General features: G+C 44.1%; 1 protein-coding gene across 1 annotated transcript; it reads left to right on the top strand.

The window, feature by feature from the left end:
• The first annotated feature begins 783 nt into the window (after nucleotides 1-783).
• LOC148508387 (uncharacterized) lies at nucleotides 784-15281 on the top strand. The gene is made up of 3 exons (XM_088444588.1): nucleotides 784-1254; nucleotides 11831-11877; nucleotides 14785-15281. Exons 1-3 carry the CDS (start codon nucleotides 784-786, stop codon nucleotides 14924-14926), a joined length of 660 nt encoding a protein of 219 aa, XP_088300714.1. The 3' UTR covers nucleotides 14927-15281.
• The last annotated feature ends 572 nt before the right edge of the window (nucleotides 15282-15853 follow it).

Here is a 15853-nt window from a genome sequence, read left to right as displayed (position 1 = left end):
AAGGTGCAAAAATCGGATGTACTGTAGACTCCAAAACGTGGAGTTCAGGCAACCACCTGCGTGCATTGCCCCATTAGGCATGGCTTTATCGGGGCAAATAAAATCCAACATCCCAAATGTAAAGCACTCTGCTAATAATAAATGTAAATATTAATAACTAAATAAACATCCTGATCAAAAATTAATATCTTACTCTAATGTCATATTTTTGCTTTTCCAAAATGGTGCAAATCCAAACTTTCCTCCCACTCCTCGTTCCCCTTTTTAAGTTTAGCTTCCTAAACCTTCCTAAGTTCCTAGGTTTCACATTTTCCGTGCTGTATTATTTTAGGCTCTTTTCCCTGCCCCGCCTGTTGGCCGACACTCCTCTGCCTGAGTTAACTTTTTACTGCAGCTTCTGGCTCAAGTGCAAAGTGCTTTTGTTTCAGGCTGACTTTAATATGTAACTGTGCAGAGCTGGTGTCTGTCAGGGAGAAACTTAGCAGCGAGGAGGAGAGAGAGAGAGAGAGAGAGAGAGAGAGAGAGAGAGAGAGAGAGAGAGAGGGGCTGTGCCGTCACAAGCAAACTGGGAAATGCATTTATAGGCGTTTAAAAAAGTTTATCTGCAAAAGTGGCAGCAATTTACTAAGAGGTGCTGAATAATGAGACCTTGTTAGTGGGATGCATTGGATGGATTACAAGTGATGCTTATGGAGCTGCAAAACATACATGGATATGGGAAGAAACGAATATACAGGAGTTAATATAATAAGATTATAAATTATAGAGCAAAGTTTTGCTGTTATGGGAAGTGGCAGCAGTAAGAGCAGGAGACGGGCCACCAAGGCTTGTAGTCATCAGCCGCTGGACGCTGCGGAGTTATACAGAGGAGACTGTATTATAGAGGGCATAGTCTCCCGTGAGCAGAAGGAAAGAAAGAAGAATAAAGGAATCCCTGCAAAGAGCAATGTGCCTACTATGAATATTGAGGAAGGGAGACTCACTGCCATTGACACAAACCTGCAGTTACTGGATGATATTCTGGCTGAGTCTGAGGGGTGCCTGTCCTGGCAGGAGACCACGTGTGAGAGGCAGACGATGAGACACTCGCCTCGCACTAACTCTAACCCCGGATCATTGTCACAAGTCCAGCAAAGTCACAACCACAGCCAGGGAGCCCCCAGGACGCTACAGAGCACACCAGGGCTGGAAACGCCATCTCCTGAGGGGGGTGATGACCAAAGCAGGCAGCAAGCGCTGGGTGACAACAAAAGAGTAAGTATAAGATGGGTGCAAGCCGAGGGCAGTGTCACTTCATGTAGACAGCAACAGAGCAGACGTGGCCAGCCATGACACACGCTTAGTAGCGTGTGAGTTGTTATGCATATAAAATACAAGTATATACATTTATATTTTAATTTGCTAAATTAGGAAATTTTGGCTGTATTGTAGATTTCTATCCTGAATCTGAATGGCATGTGATGTGAGCGCAACTCCAGACGCCAGCTGCAAACAAAATGCCAATGCGTCTATACGCCCATATTCTGAGCCATACGTAACTTCATGAACGCACCGCCCCCATTCCTCTGTACATGAGAGCAGCCAACGTGACTCTCATCTCACCTACCCCATACTAGGTGCTGGAGGTCCATCTGAATTTGGAGTCCACAATGGATATGCATTGTAGAGAAAAGACAATATACTGCGCTTAAATACCCCACTCAGGACATTAATTCAAACACACGTAAACAATTAATAGGTTTAATTACCCGCACGTATGGTCAGAAAAAGTACATTAATTTACATAGACATAAATACCAATAAATACACTACCTAAAGGAATATACTGTATATATCTTACTGATAACAATATAGATAGTATTATAAAAAATACAGAGAGTTGATGAGACTCTATGGGGTAAATTTACTAAAGTGAGAGTTTTAGAAGTGAGTTTTAAAAGTGATGTTGCCCATAGAAACCAATCAGCATCTAGGTATTATCTTCTAGAAGGTGCTAGTTAAATGTTAAGTAGAATCTGATTGGTTGCTATGGGCAACATCACTTTTAAAACTCACTTCTAAAAACTCTCACTTTAGTAAATTTACCCCTATGTATAGGAACCACATATTACTTTCCCAAACAGGAAAAAATCCCTAGTCAGGGGTCTGTGGAGTAAAACACAAAATCACAAATTAATTCAACTTATTTGCTCAATTGTGCACTGATGCATCAGATGTGATACATAATATGCATAAGAAAAAATGAGTCTCATGTATCCAATGGAATTATTGCACTTTGTATCCAAAATAAAATCCTCACTTGCCGCAAGTGGCATGACAAGTATACGGCAGTCCATCTCAAAACATTCATATAGTCATTCTCAATTTGATTTCAACATTAGGACATCTATTTCCCAGCACCCCAGCTGGAAATGTAGGTCTGGTGTATTACTGAGAGTTTTAGTACTTTCCGTCACCTCTCATCAGCAGCCTCAGGCGGCGTTGGTAGAATGTAATACCCGCAGTAGAAGGGAGTCCCGTATCTCAGTGAGATAACACTCCCATATGCCGTCAGTCTCTGTAGCCGCGTGGGTCCCCAAATTAATAGATCATAAGACGGCTTGGTGCTGGTAATAGGTGAATGCTGAGGGTACAAGTCCAAAAGACAAGGAGATACGCATTGTAACTCAGGCTGCACGCCCACAGCGCACCCCGGTACACCCATGAAGCGGTTCTGTTGCCGGCTAGAAACGCTGATTTAATGGCTGCCGACAAATGGCTGAAATGCCCACTACTCTGAATCATGCGTTAGCATATGCAGCCTGCAACACATGCACAGAGTTAGAATCTTAAAAGCACAAGAGTTAATACCCTTATTATCACCACTATATTGCATTACAGTGAGTGACGCGCAGTATTTTACATACTCTTTTTCTACACTTTTTTTTTGCTTCAATAAAAATATATTTAAAAATAATTAGCTACAGGGCTTGATTCATTCTGTAGCTCCCGGCGGCGGTAACCATCAGGCAGTGCATGCGTAGTGCAACTCAGATGCATGCGCAGGCTGAAAACATTGTCCGCTTGTGTGTGGCATCGGCACTGCGTGCACCACTAATCAGCATGGAATAAAACAATAAGTATAGTTTTTCCAGGGGGAAATGAGGCTTACTTTGGTAAAGTGAAGTCATAAATGACCATCATCCATCACATAACATCTATTTAAATGTAAGATATCAATATCAGAAGAAATATTAGTGCACCGTAGCACAATTAGCACAATTTGCATAAACATAAACCATTGTGTCTAGGTAGGGCCGGATTAAGGCTTTTGTGAGCCCCAGGGCAACTAGGTAGCCACACGGAGCCTACCGCCCCCCCCTGATATCCCCACACGGAGTCTACCCCCAACCCCCCCAAACCACATGAAGCCTACTCCCACCCCCCTTGCAAGCCCCACATAGAGCCTACACCTGTACTCCCTTCCCCCCAAAGTCATACGGAGCCTACTGGTCCATGATCCCCCCCGCTGCGGACTCACCTGACATCCCGGCAAAGCTACTGCTGAGTTCCCTCCTCAGGGTCACGGACATGTGTCACTGCTGCAGGCAGTAGAACAGCTGCAGCTGCTGAGCCTCCACCCAGGAACAGGTGCCGCTGGACACCTGTTTTCGGCAGGGTCATATTGACCCTGTGTAGGGGTCCCTCTTTGTGTGGGGGTCCCGGCGCGACTTCCTCTGTCGCCCCCCATAATCAAGCCCTGTTTTTAGGTATCTGCTCCTGAAATATAATGTGCTTTCAGAGGGTGCTATAATTAGATAAACCCCTCTGCCACAGGACATTGTTATTACTGATTCCTAGGTTGTTCCGTGAAAACTTCTAGAACCTAGGCTAGCGAGGTCTTCCGCCACTAACAGCCGTCTGCTCTTCCCTTAGAACTGGAAGACGTTCACCGGCACTTAAGTGGCCGCCAGGCTTTGAGCCGGTAGTGTGGCTTATGAGCAGGTGGTGAGATGCGGCTTTGAGAGCCGGTAGTGTGGCTTGTGAGTTGGTGGTGAGATGCGGCTTTGAGAGCCAGTAATGCAGCTTGTGAGCCAGTAGTGAGATGCGACCTTGAGAACCGGTAGTACGGCTTATGAACCGGTGGTGAGATGCGGCTTTGAGAGCTGGTAGTGTGGCTTGTGATCCGGTGGTAACATGTAGCTTTGAGAGCCGGTAGAGTGGCTGGAGAGCCGGTGATGCGGCCATGAAACCGGTGGTAGCTTGGGAGTTGATGGTGCGGCTGAGTAGCCGATGGAGCGGCAACGAAGCCGGTAGCAGCTTGAGAGCTGATGGTGCTGCTGGGAAACCGATGGAGCGACAACAACGCCGGTAGCAGCTTTAGAGCTGATGGTGCGGCTGGGAAGCCGATGGAGCGGCAACAAAGCTGGTAGCAGCTTGAGAGCTGATGGTGCGGATGGGAAGCCGATGTCACTGGATACAATACCAATGGATAAAAACTACAGGAATGCTGACCATGCAGTAGAGCCGAGAGATCCACAGGGAACGCTATAGACGGCGAGGCGGCAAAGGGTCAGCGTGCACAAATAGTGGAAGGAACCAATCATGCCGTGTTGTGGATAACACGTGACATCCTGTGGCATACAGATTGCCTAGCAATCGACGGAACTAGAACAGCACCGCCAGAAGAAGGTAAATCGCTGGAAGAAGACAAGTCGTGACCGCGACTTGTAACAATTGTTCACCTGTAACCAGGTGGAGCATGTCTGATTTAGACAACCACTGTGAGCACCCATCATGGGATTTGGTTAACATGTCAACAGTCACAATGTCAGTATTCATAATGTCGACAGTATGGTGCCGGAGCCATGGACGTAACAACCCTACAATCCCCCAATGTAAGGTAGTATGCAATATATTATATATTTCCTGTCTGTACCTTATAGTACCGTACTTTGGTAGGAATTCCTCCAATCACAAGCTTTCAAATACAATCACTGCATTGGAACTCTCCTGCTAAGAAGACAGCCAATGATTGCTGTAGATGAGAACAAGTGTTCCTAGCGATGTATTAGGACTCTGGGCCTGATTCCAAGATGAACACTAATGCGATCACAGCTGTGTTTTCGTACGCAACACAGTTGCGAAAATATGCTAATGTTTGCAGAGATCACCCAGCATAAAGGCGCCCACTGCTGCCTTCTTATCTGCATGCAACAAAGCATACCTGAGTAAATATCGGTAACATCAACGCACATGGGCAGCCATCTTACCCTTGCGGCAGGTCTGACCTGGCAGCTCTCCTCTCACCAGAGAGATCTCATGCTGCGTATGCACTCGCAGTGGCTAATCTATGCACACCCATGAAACGCCTTTCAAACGTACAGACACACCTGCCTTTTTCTGACCACCCCCCTGTCACCACGCCCATACTTTCAATGTATTCCTATGTGCGTTCAAAAGGGCAGTGCAATCTGCAGCCCACGTGCAGTGTGACTTACATGCATACGCAATGGCAACCCATCGTTCCATCTGCATTTGGAATGACCATTGCGTTCATCTCTCACTCCGGTCCTCTGCTCAGTAGAACAGATTGCACACACAGAGAGAGGGGTCCCCACCAAAGTATTAGTTAAGTGAAGGTAAGAAAATAAAAATAAATATTTTCACATATTGTGCCGTTAAAGCTGTATTCACTTTAGTCCTTCCAAGTCTTAAGAGCCATTTTTATCATTTTGCCTACAGTGGTCATATTAATGACTTTACACAGTTGTGGTATTCATTCCGCAGATTATCAGTGGTGTTTCCATTAACAATGCCATACTGTATATTGTGTAGTCTGTTCACAAAGCCTAACAAATGTGTATCTGTGTACACACGTCTCTTTGGCCTTTACAGATGTTCGGAGATACTCGTATGCAGCAGGTGACTTTAAATTGAGCCCTCACTGGAAAAGCTAAATGCCTCATATAGAATTGGCTTCAGTCCACAGCCTAGACCTTAGGTTACACAGACTGTAGAGAACTAAAGCTATCACACTGTATGCTTGCTTACGGCCTCACAGCATCACCTTGTGGTGAAATAAAGACCACAGATAAGCTGACAGAAAGCTATCCACCAAAAAATGATTCTAATAGATCTGACTGGGGAATAGCAGCTGGCTAGTATCTCCATAATGTACAAATTGTATTTGTGTATCATTTAATAAACTGTGTAAAAAAAAAAACCCTGGTGAAATGAAGCCAATTTCACAGAGCTTGTAATTGTAAGTATACAAAGCTATTTGTAAATGTTAGTATTAAACCATTGCAGCTAAGCAGATCTATGCAGTGTGTAACTACACGCAGCTACACACTACATCTTAGATCTTAGAATTACCGGACTTCCTACGCAGGAACAAATAGCTCCATGTGTTAGGTGTATGAGGTTGAGAGTTCAAGTCCTGAGCATGCTGAGCATTTTGTGTTTTAAATACAGGAGGATGTAACAGAAGGGCCACATATCTCCTGTAAATATGGCAGAACATTGGCATAGTAGAGACTTAGTCGTTCTGGGTATTCAGATCACCCCACTCTCTTGCGTGTGTCACTGGCATCTGAGCCTTTAAGTATAGTCAATAAAGCTAATCAGCTTTATAAAAATAATTGTAATACATTTTTATACTCTTTCCCAAATCAAAAAGATATAACTACATAAAAACTCTCCTATGGAAGGGGACGGAGCCTTCTGCTCCTGGGAATGTGATGCTTTGCTGAGACATCACAGCCTACTCCCAATGTATCACTGGAGTTCACGAGTGGTTCACAACTGTTTCACATGAAAAAAAAGTTTTTCTCCTTTATGTCTGCAGCTGGCTCCCTATTTTGGAGCATTACATGGGCACTAACATTTTATTGAACTTATTATTCTCAATAAACATGTGGAAACAGCTGAATATCCTACATTTAGGTTATTGTGGAATTTGAAATGGGTCTAACACAGGATGTATCACAGATGTCACCTGTGTTAAATAAAAAAAATAGTAGCGCTACAGCCGTCCCCCTACTCATGTGTGGGAACGTCGCCCTTGCCCAAAATAACATGCTTCAAGAAGCTTAGAATATGGAAGAGGCTGTAGATCTCTTCCCTTTTGCTGTGCAAGTTGTCTTTACACTTACGGAGATACCTGGACTTCTTCCTTGAAGTTGGGTCCAGCAGTACTGTGCCAGGGGTTAGCATCTCAGGTGTCATCAGGGGTGTACGTCCACCCCCCCATTTGTTAATTTTATTTAGGACTAGGGCTGGGAGTTACAATGCTTCTTTGGCCACAGATTTGTTTATATATTTAGTAAATAAAATCTGTGACCTTATAAAACTACTCACTGTAGGGCTGATTCTGTGTCACACCCAAGTCGTAATGAGGAAGGATTTTAAGGGTTACATCATACTGCGCATGCGCCAAAGAAAGAAAGTGGCTTCTGCGCATGCACCGGATAAGGTATTCATACATGGACGGAGATCGCTAGTGATTACAGATTGATCCTTCCGTTGGTGGACCACACTTTCCGTGAAATGGGCAATTCCGGGGCATGGAACTCTGCTGTTACGTAAGAGTGTGGTGGGTGTGTGAGCTGACTTCCTTGCCTGATCGTAGCATGTGGACGGCGATGGGACGTCTGTTTCAGCTGGATCCTTTACACCCAGGAAATGAAGCATCCCCAGGATTTATGAAGGGGTGACTGAAGAAGATATCTGCATTTATTTATTTACAGAGATACCTTTGGATCCCTCCCCATCAGCCAGTATTGATGCATGCAGGAAGCTCTGTCTGGCACTTCAACTATGATAAATGCCAACGAAAAATATTAATTTAAAAAATGTGGGATGTGATAAGTTTGCACCCTTAATGCCATGTTTCTGAGAAATAAGTGGGATGAGAGAAAAATGTGTATTGCAGCTGAAGATTGTGTGCTTTAGTAACTTGTTCCTTTAAGAGATAAGAGACCATAGTGTGTATGAGAGATAAGGAAAGGGTGGGATGCAGCCATGTTTCAGAATCTGACACAAACATATTCTGTAGAATAGATTCTGTTGATTTCTATATGCATATAGGCATACACTAGGGGGCTTATGTAATAGGCTGCAAGCTGCAGCTGCTGCAGGAACTCCTGCGAGTCTTCCCGTATTTTTAAAGCAGCAATCATTTTAAAGGCACAACCAAGCTGGTTTTGCCTTTAAAATTATTGCCGCTTTAAAAATACAGGAAGACTCGCAGGAGTTCCGCAAGCGTCTGTAGCTCGCAGCCTATTATATACTGTAAGTCCCTGGGTCTGTAATTTACCACATAACGCTCTGGACCCGTATTTACTCCTTGTGATCACTTGATCTACTAATAAAAGTGTCGCTGACCAGCAATGCTTACAATATTAAATTGCACACCTAAACTGAGAAATATGTAAATGAAAGAGTTAAAAATGTAGTCTAATGCAGAGATTCCCAAACGCGGTCTTCAAGGCTCCCCAACAGGTCAGGTTTTAGAGATATCCAAGGTTGAGCACAGGTGGTTAAATCAAATTGACTGAGGCACTAATTAAGAGCCTGATCCACTATGGATCGCAATACTGCGTACGCACGCAGTTCAACTGTGATAGCAAGGCACTCCCAGGGCTGCCAAGAGAAATCCTGGGCCCCGCTACAGCAACTTCTGGGGCCCCCCTAGCCATATGCAGCGCTTGACATTTCTGTTGTCTATTGGAGGAGACGCAAGATCTTATTGGCCGCAGCGTATAGCAACTGGATTAGTGTTTCCACTAGACTGCGTGCAAGACAGGAAGTCTCTGCATGCACATTCTGAAAAGTGGGCGTGGTCAACTGGAATGGGCGTGTACTTGTGACATGCCACCAATTCATCACACATGGGGCATGCCCAACACTTACGGCGGTGCTGGGCTTCCCCCAAGCTCTCCCATCATGGTATAAAAATGCTGTGCGCCGTGCATGGCTTCTGTTAACACGGTGGTGATCGGTCTTCATCCAGGAATGATGAAGTCCAGGAATGATGATGTTCGTCCATGTAAGATGACGTTTAGTCTCTTTCTGAGTTCCGTTTTTTTGGAGGGAAAAATCCGAACTCAACGTGCAAACTCGAACCTATCCGAGCCTGCACATCCCTAATATATACACACAGTATATATATATATATATATATATATTTTTATATATATATATATATATATATCGGTGTATCGTGTTATGGATTAATACAAATATCTTTACATAAGACCTGGAGTGTTGCCTCATTCTTGTATAGCTTTTGCATTATTACATTGGAGGGCACTCAGGCAAAACAAACCAGTCTGGAGACTGAGTGCCGGTCCGCTTGTACAAACATATATATATATACACATTTGCAAATGATAAATATATATATATATAATATATATATATATATACATATACATATCTAATACACTAAGGGATGGATGCATTTATAAATTAAAAATATAGAAATTGCAGGGACCACAATGTCAGTCACTCACAGCAATCAGCGTGGCACTCCTCAGCTCTTCCCTTCCCCTCTGTCACATCACTCCTTCTCTGAGTCCAGGGGCCGTCCAGCTTGATGACTGCCTCCCTGTTCTCTCTCCCAATACCCGCCCGTCTCCCGGAGCCTGGTGTAGTATAGTTAGAGCCTCGCGAGATGATGACGTCATCATCTCGCGAGACCATTAGCTCCGCAGCGGCGCGGCATCTGGGAGCGAGTGAGTGATGCAGCAGCACACTCTGGTAGTCCGGTGACCCACTATCCACCACCCCCCCACCAACACCATCATATGAACGAACTGCCGCCCCTGGCGACGGAGATTGAATAAAGGTGATTTTTTATTTTTTTTTAATAAAAAACAAACCGGTTGCTGGTGTGCTACGGTTCGGGCCCCCTGGCATTGCCGGGCCCGGGTAATCAGTACCCGCTCCCCCCCTCTCGGCGCCCCTGGGCACTCCACTGCGATAGCAATGCAAACTCAGCTCTACATAAGGACGCACACTTTACCATATGCACATCCGTAATACTTAGCAGAATAGCGAAATCATCGGTACAATCGAGTACCATCGGCCCCATACGCACCCTTGCACAAGCCCTGACCTTACTCAGAAATTGCTAACAGCCACGCACGCTATGAGACCTCAGGCTGTGTATGGCTTCGCAGTGGTGGCAAATTTATACACGCCCCTGAAACGGCGTGCAAACGCACTGGCGCGCCTTCGTTCGACCAACCATTACCCCATCACCGCCCACAAACGGCACTTTCTGTCAATCACTCTGCAATGGGTCTGCGTAGCCTCTGCAATCGCAGTCCCGATGAGTACACATGGGCAGAACGCAACATTCAGCCAACTGCATGTAAATTAGCAACTACAATAGAAACCTGAATCAGGCCCTAAGTCACCTGTGGTCAAGCATTGATATCCTTAAAACCTGGACTGTGAGGGTGCCTTGAGGGCCGCGTTTGGGAACCTCTGGTCTAATGGAACCTAAGCCCTGAATTGCTACAAATATGCTCTTCAGTGCAACCCTGCAGTAGGTTTTGTTGTTAACAGCATTTAGCACATCAACCATCTATTGGCGTATTTACACAGGTGATTGATCTTTTTATGACAGTACATGGAACCGCATAAGCCAAACCGATGTTCTCCTTCATCCATTTAATCAGACTTACATAGCACATTATACAGCATATATGTTGTGCTCAACTCTTATCTTGATCACCCACACGGCAGTTTAAATAAGCATAGTAACTTGCATTAGTTTCACTTTCTGTGTGATTGACTGACGTTGTGACTTCACTGTAAATTGTCCACAAATAAAGCAAAAAAATATTTGGCGAATTTATATATGCACAGGGTTTATCGCTCCATTGTATAATATATCTCACAAAACAAACACCACTGCAGCTTATATACCAAAACTATCTCCTGAAGTAAACGTGTTTTGTATTTGGTTCAAATGGAGGACAACTTTATTGATTAATAATCTCCCGACAGGCACTCAACACAGATAGGGATGGGTCAGAATTATTACATATTTTTGCATAAAAAGGATTTTAACAGTACTTGTTATTTGCCACCGCTATCCCTCCACATGTAAACCGGAAAGATAGTGTCCATTCTTATAAATAAATGCAACATAGAAAGGGAATGCAGTTCAATTCCAGACGGCATTGTCATTTTTTAAGCATTTTCAAGCGTTTCTTAAGATATTTTTGCTTGTATCTGAAAAATGTGACGTGACAGAACATTTTTAGTATCATATTCTGAATCCGCACATAAAAGTCACCAGAAAAGTACAGTTTTCATCTGTGCCGAAACCTTGTTGACTAGTGTTATTAACACAGTGGAGACAGGTGCAAAAAATATACCCCAACATCAGCGAAGAGAGAGAGGGGTAAATGTAACAGCCTGTGCAACGCAGGCATCAGCAACTTTCCGGAAATTCTGCCCGATGTTTTAAAGGAACAATCATTTGAAAGGCAATGCCAACCTGGTTTTGCCATTTAAATGACTGCCCTTCAAAGCATCAGGTAAACTCACCGGTCTCTGGTGCCTGCGTCACACAGGCTATTGCATTTACCCCAGTAAGTGGATATCTCTGAAATAACCAGTAGGCATGACATAAACTGTTATGTTTTAATGTTTATTTAATATCACTAATTATAGTCACTAGTTTGTCGTTACACGGCAGGGAGCTAACAATCTTCTCTGCTAGGATGTAGTATGGTAATATGTGCGTTTTATAAGAGTCCTTCTTCATTCATAATGCTACGATAAATCTTTGGCATGAGCCAACAAATGAACCAACTTTGTTCCATTTCAGCCTCGTGTAAGCAGAATCGTCCCGGACATGGAAAACAACCTCCTCAAGTAAGTATTGAGAGAATATAGCTCCACTACGGGCATTATTCTGAGTTGGATGCTGCAGCGTCTGTGTCTGATTCTTTTCTGTGTGTACAAAGACTGAAACACCCATCTAGAGCATCTTTAAGTGCTGAAATACCTTTAGGTGTGTTGTTAGACACAATTATCGGTGGAACCATCGAAACTTCCACCAACCTCATGCAGATTGCCTGCCTGAGTATGGCTTCCAATGCGAACGATTATGCGTCTTCAGCTTGCCACCACTTCAGCGTCACGCCCGCCATACTTCCATACCATGCCCATAAGATGAACCACCTCCGCCTCACCTTCCAGTCACCGCGCTGGTACGCTCAATTCATTTTCAAGATATTTATGAGATTGTGCGTCTCAATCGCAACTGGGCATGTGTATTGCGACAGACGCATTACCAGAAGAGAAAAAAAATCGCTCAGTTGTGTCCGACATAGACATAACATTAGGGATGGACATTGATATTTGTTTTGAATCAACATTTTAGCCCGGCACAATATTTTTGTTGGTGTGATCTATTGTGTGAATCAATTCTGCCATTATGCAGGGGCGTATCTATAATGGGTGCAGGGTGTGCAGGGAACACGAGCCCCTGGGTCCAGGGGGGCCCCGCACCGCACACCCTGCACCTATAATATTACTTACCTCTCCGGAGTCCCACGTCAGCGCGGTTGTCCGGCGCTGTAAAACGACTGGAAAATGGCCGCGGCCATTTTCCCGTCATTTGCGCATGCATTCATTATAGACTCTGGACACACTCTAGTGCCCAGAGTCTATAACTCCGGAGCTGGCCGCGCACAGCTCAGTGCGCTGCCGGCCGCCAGGCGGAGAGAAGGGGGCCTGTGTCGGAGACTGCACACGGGCCCCCTCCTCTCTAGAAACTCCCCTGCCATTATGACATATTTTTTCCCAGCCACCTAGCTACTTTTCCCATCTCAGCTCTCTCCTGCTTTCGTTGGAGGCTGTCCTGAGATTCTCCATGAGGCTGAGAGAGAAGGCACCAAGAACTTCTTATGATCTTATGATAGGCTCTCTAGTCATCTCAAAGAATCTGAGAGCAGACATGGTGAAGACTGCAACGGAGCATGTCTAGTATTGAATAACTTTCTTTTTTGTAAGAATATCAATATTATTCTCATGGGATCTCCCCCTCCCTTATCGATAACATATTACGATCATGTATCAATTCGGGAATATCGATAGCGGACCACAAATTGTCCATCCCTACATGGAATATCTAAATATACAAATTTTAAACTAAAAAGACTGTTCAGAAATAGGTTTGTCCTAGTTTGAAAATATATTAAGAACAGATCTTCTGGTTTCCTCTAAGTAGTGTTCGGTGTAGCATCCCACAAATCAGGAAATGATGACTGAAAAAAAAAATGTTACAATAATGTGGTTTTATAGTTGATAGATGCTGTCCAGAATATACAGTAATGACTATTCAGTGTATGTTATGGAACCCTAGTCATCCTTTACCTTAATCTACACAAAATTGGAACACATATTGAACATGAAGTTTGCTTAGTCAATGAAAACAATTCTTGATACAATAGTTATAATTGTATCAAGAATTGGACATCTAGGAAAATAAGCATTTGAGGGTCCATTCAATTCAGAGCAATGTAGGGGAGATGCTGGCAAAGTGCCATTGTGATGGCAATTGAATGCCGGTAAGAGGAGGTCCCATCGTCCATAAATAGCCTATACATCATGCATTTTAGTGTGTGGCCCCATAGAGGTGTTTATGAATATGGATCATTTCAGCCTCCTGTATGTACAGTTTCTGTGTTCTTTTGCATCACTCCTAATTGATTGGATTCATTTTTTAAGTTAAATTGTCTAGTGGTGAAAACCAGAACTCATGGGAAATCTAAGCTAATTGCAATCAAGCTGTCAATAAACCTAAGTACAATATGGGAGAATTCAGTTAGACCAGATCATTTTTCGGGCGGGTAAAAACGGGATTTTAACGCTTCGGGCAATTCAATTAGATCCCGTTTTATTCACCCGAACAATTATCTGTTTTCGGGTGAATAAGTTCAATGATCCTATGTGTTAACGCCTGCGCCTGCCCGAAGACAAATAGTTATCGGGGGGGGGTGAGGGGGGGTGGGGTTGGAGCCAGCTGAAATCCTGAAAAGAAATGAGATCCCCCAATCTCCTGGATTTGCCCCCGGCTGGTGCTCACAGCATGGCGACAATTATTTATACATTTATTTTTTCCTAAGTGGGGGTGTGTCCACACCTCCCACAAATAGGTCACGACCCACTATAAGTGCAGCTTCGGGGCTAATTGAATTAGCCCGGGGGATCAATTAGTTGGCGGTAAAGTACCTCAGCTAATTGAATTCCCCCCCTATATCTTATAAATAAGAATAACCAAAACCCCACACAGGGTTTATCAGCTTATAAGAACACATTTATGTTAAATGAAGAGCAAATTTATTTCTCTAAGGGATTCAAATACCAATTAGGCTACTTTAGATCTTGTTGGCTATGACACCTTACTAATACATGGACTGTTCCAGTCAGGACTGGACTGGCCATTGGGGACTTCTGGCAAATTTCAGAAGGGCCGATGGCCTCAGGGCCGGCTCAAGGAGGGTGGAAGTGTCCCCGCCCTCCACCCCCACCTCCGGATTCACTATGTGAGCTCAGGGAGACTGAAAGAGTGGCGGCAGTGATGGGGCAGTGCGGTGTGCTTAGCCGTGAAGAGACGGAGCGTGCCGCGAGGCCAGACTGCGGCACGCTCCCTTGATAACAACCACTCCCCCTTCGCGAGTGAGGGCGGACTGCCAGGGTTGGTCTATATAATATGCACATTAAAAGTAGCTCATGTAGTTCATATATTGCTCTGTGTCTTCTATGGACTTTCAGGTTTCCACACACATGTCCTGCTGAGATGGACGCACCGGCCCCTGTCATGTACGATGACACTGAAGAAGCCCTGATGGACAGCATTGAACAGGAGTTTTCACTATTACAGCCCAACACCCCTGTATGTAGTTTAAAAATATAAGGAGAGAGCAAACAACCAAAGACCACAGAGAGATGCCCTAAACTAAACTCCATACTCCTGAACGGTGCTACACCCACCTGGCTGTTTGGGGTTTTATATTATTTATTTATTGCTTCACAAACGTTTATGTTATACTGCCAAAGGCAAGACCCACCCACTGCGCTTCTATAAGTGGCCACTAATTATATGTGCACTAAAGTTGATATTTTTCAGACACTTCACACTTATAACTAGAAATATCTAATAACTCTTTTTATTTCCTGAGCAGCTACAATGTGCAGTTGTGCATGCTTTTATGCTTGCTTGGAAAAGGAAGTTAATGACGAATGTTTATGTTCTATTGAATTAAAAAATGACAGGGGTTGTTCTAGCCCAGAATTTCCTGCCTGGGGGCTTGTTAGTTTCATGTCAGCTAAGAATGATGTGTAACCTGGGCATCTGATAGCTACAGCTTCATGCTCTTGACAATCATACACCCAGTGTTATGGCTCAGATGCTGCTATAATGTAGAGAATGCCATCGGTTTTTTTATCATCATTTAGATAATTGCATTGTTTCAATTATAAAATTACTTTAGCAATATTTGTTATGGCAGGTCCAGAATAAAGAATAGATGCATGTTGTACGTTTTGAACAAATGTTGATGTTAAAATGTTACATTTACATGTAGAATATCTATTAATGACTCTTTTAGAACTGGCATAGGGCCTGATTCAGAGCCGGACGCTATTTGCCGACGGTCGTTCCAAAAAAGGGGCCGGCTATTTAAATTGAGCGCTCGCTCATTGCGGTTTGTTGACGCCTCTATGTCTGAGCGAGCGAACGAAAAATGCGCTCGCTATTTTGTAAAGACGCCCCTTTGCCGTTCACATCACACGTCATCTTCGGTATTTATATGATTAATCGGGTACATCGAAAGGCATCTGA

Source organism: Taudactylus pleione, unplaced genomic scaffold, assembly GCF_031769625.1.
Source record: "Taudactylus pleione unplaced genomic scaffold, aTauple2 ptg000367l, whole genome shotgun sequence".
Lineage (NCBI taxonomy): Eukaryota > Metazoa > Chordata > Amphibia > Anura > Myobatrachidae > Taudactylus > Taudactylus pleione.
This window is presented reverse-complemented; position numbering and strand designations above follow the sequence as displayed.

Excerpts from the sequence above, each read along its gene's own strand:
- LOC148508387 (XM_088444588.1), top strand. The coding sequence starts at position 784 with ATGGGAAGTGGCAGCAGTAAGAGCAGGAGACGGGCCACCAAGGCTTGT. Across the intron at positions 1,255-11,830 it reads CGCTGGGTGACAACAAAAGA|CCTCGTGTAAGCAGAATCGT; the intron begins GTAAGTATAAGA and ends GTTCCATTTCAG. Across the intron at positions 11,878-14,784 it reads ATGGAAAACAACCTCCTCAA|GTTTCCACACACATGTCCTG; the intron begins GTAAGTATTGAG and ends ATGGACTTTCAG.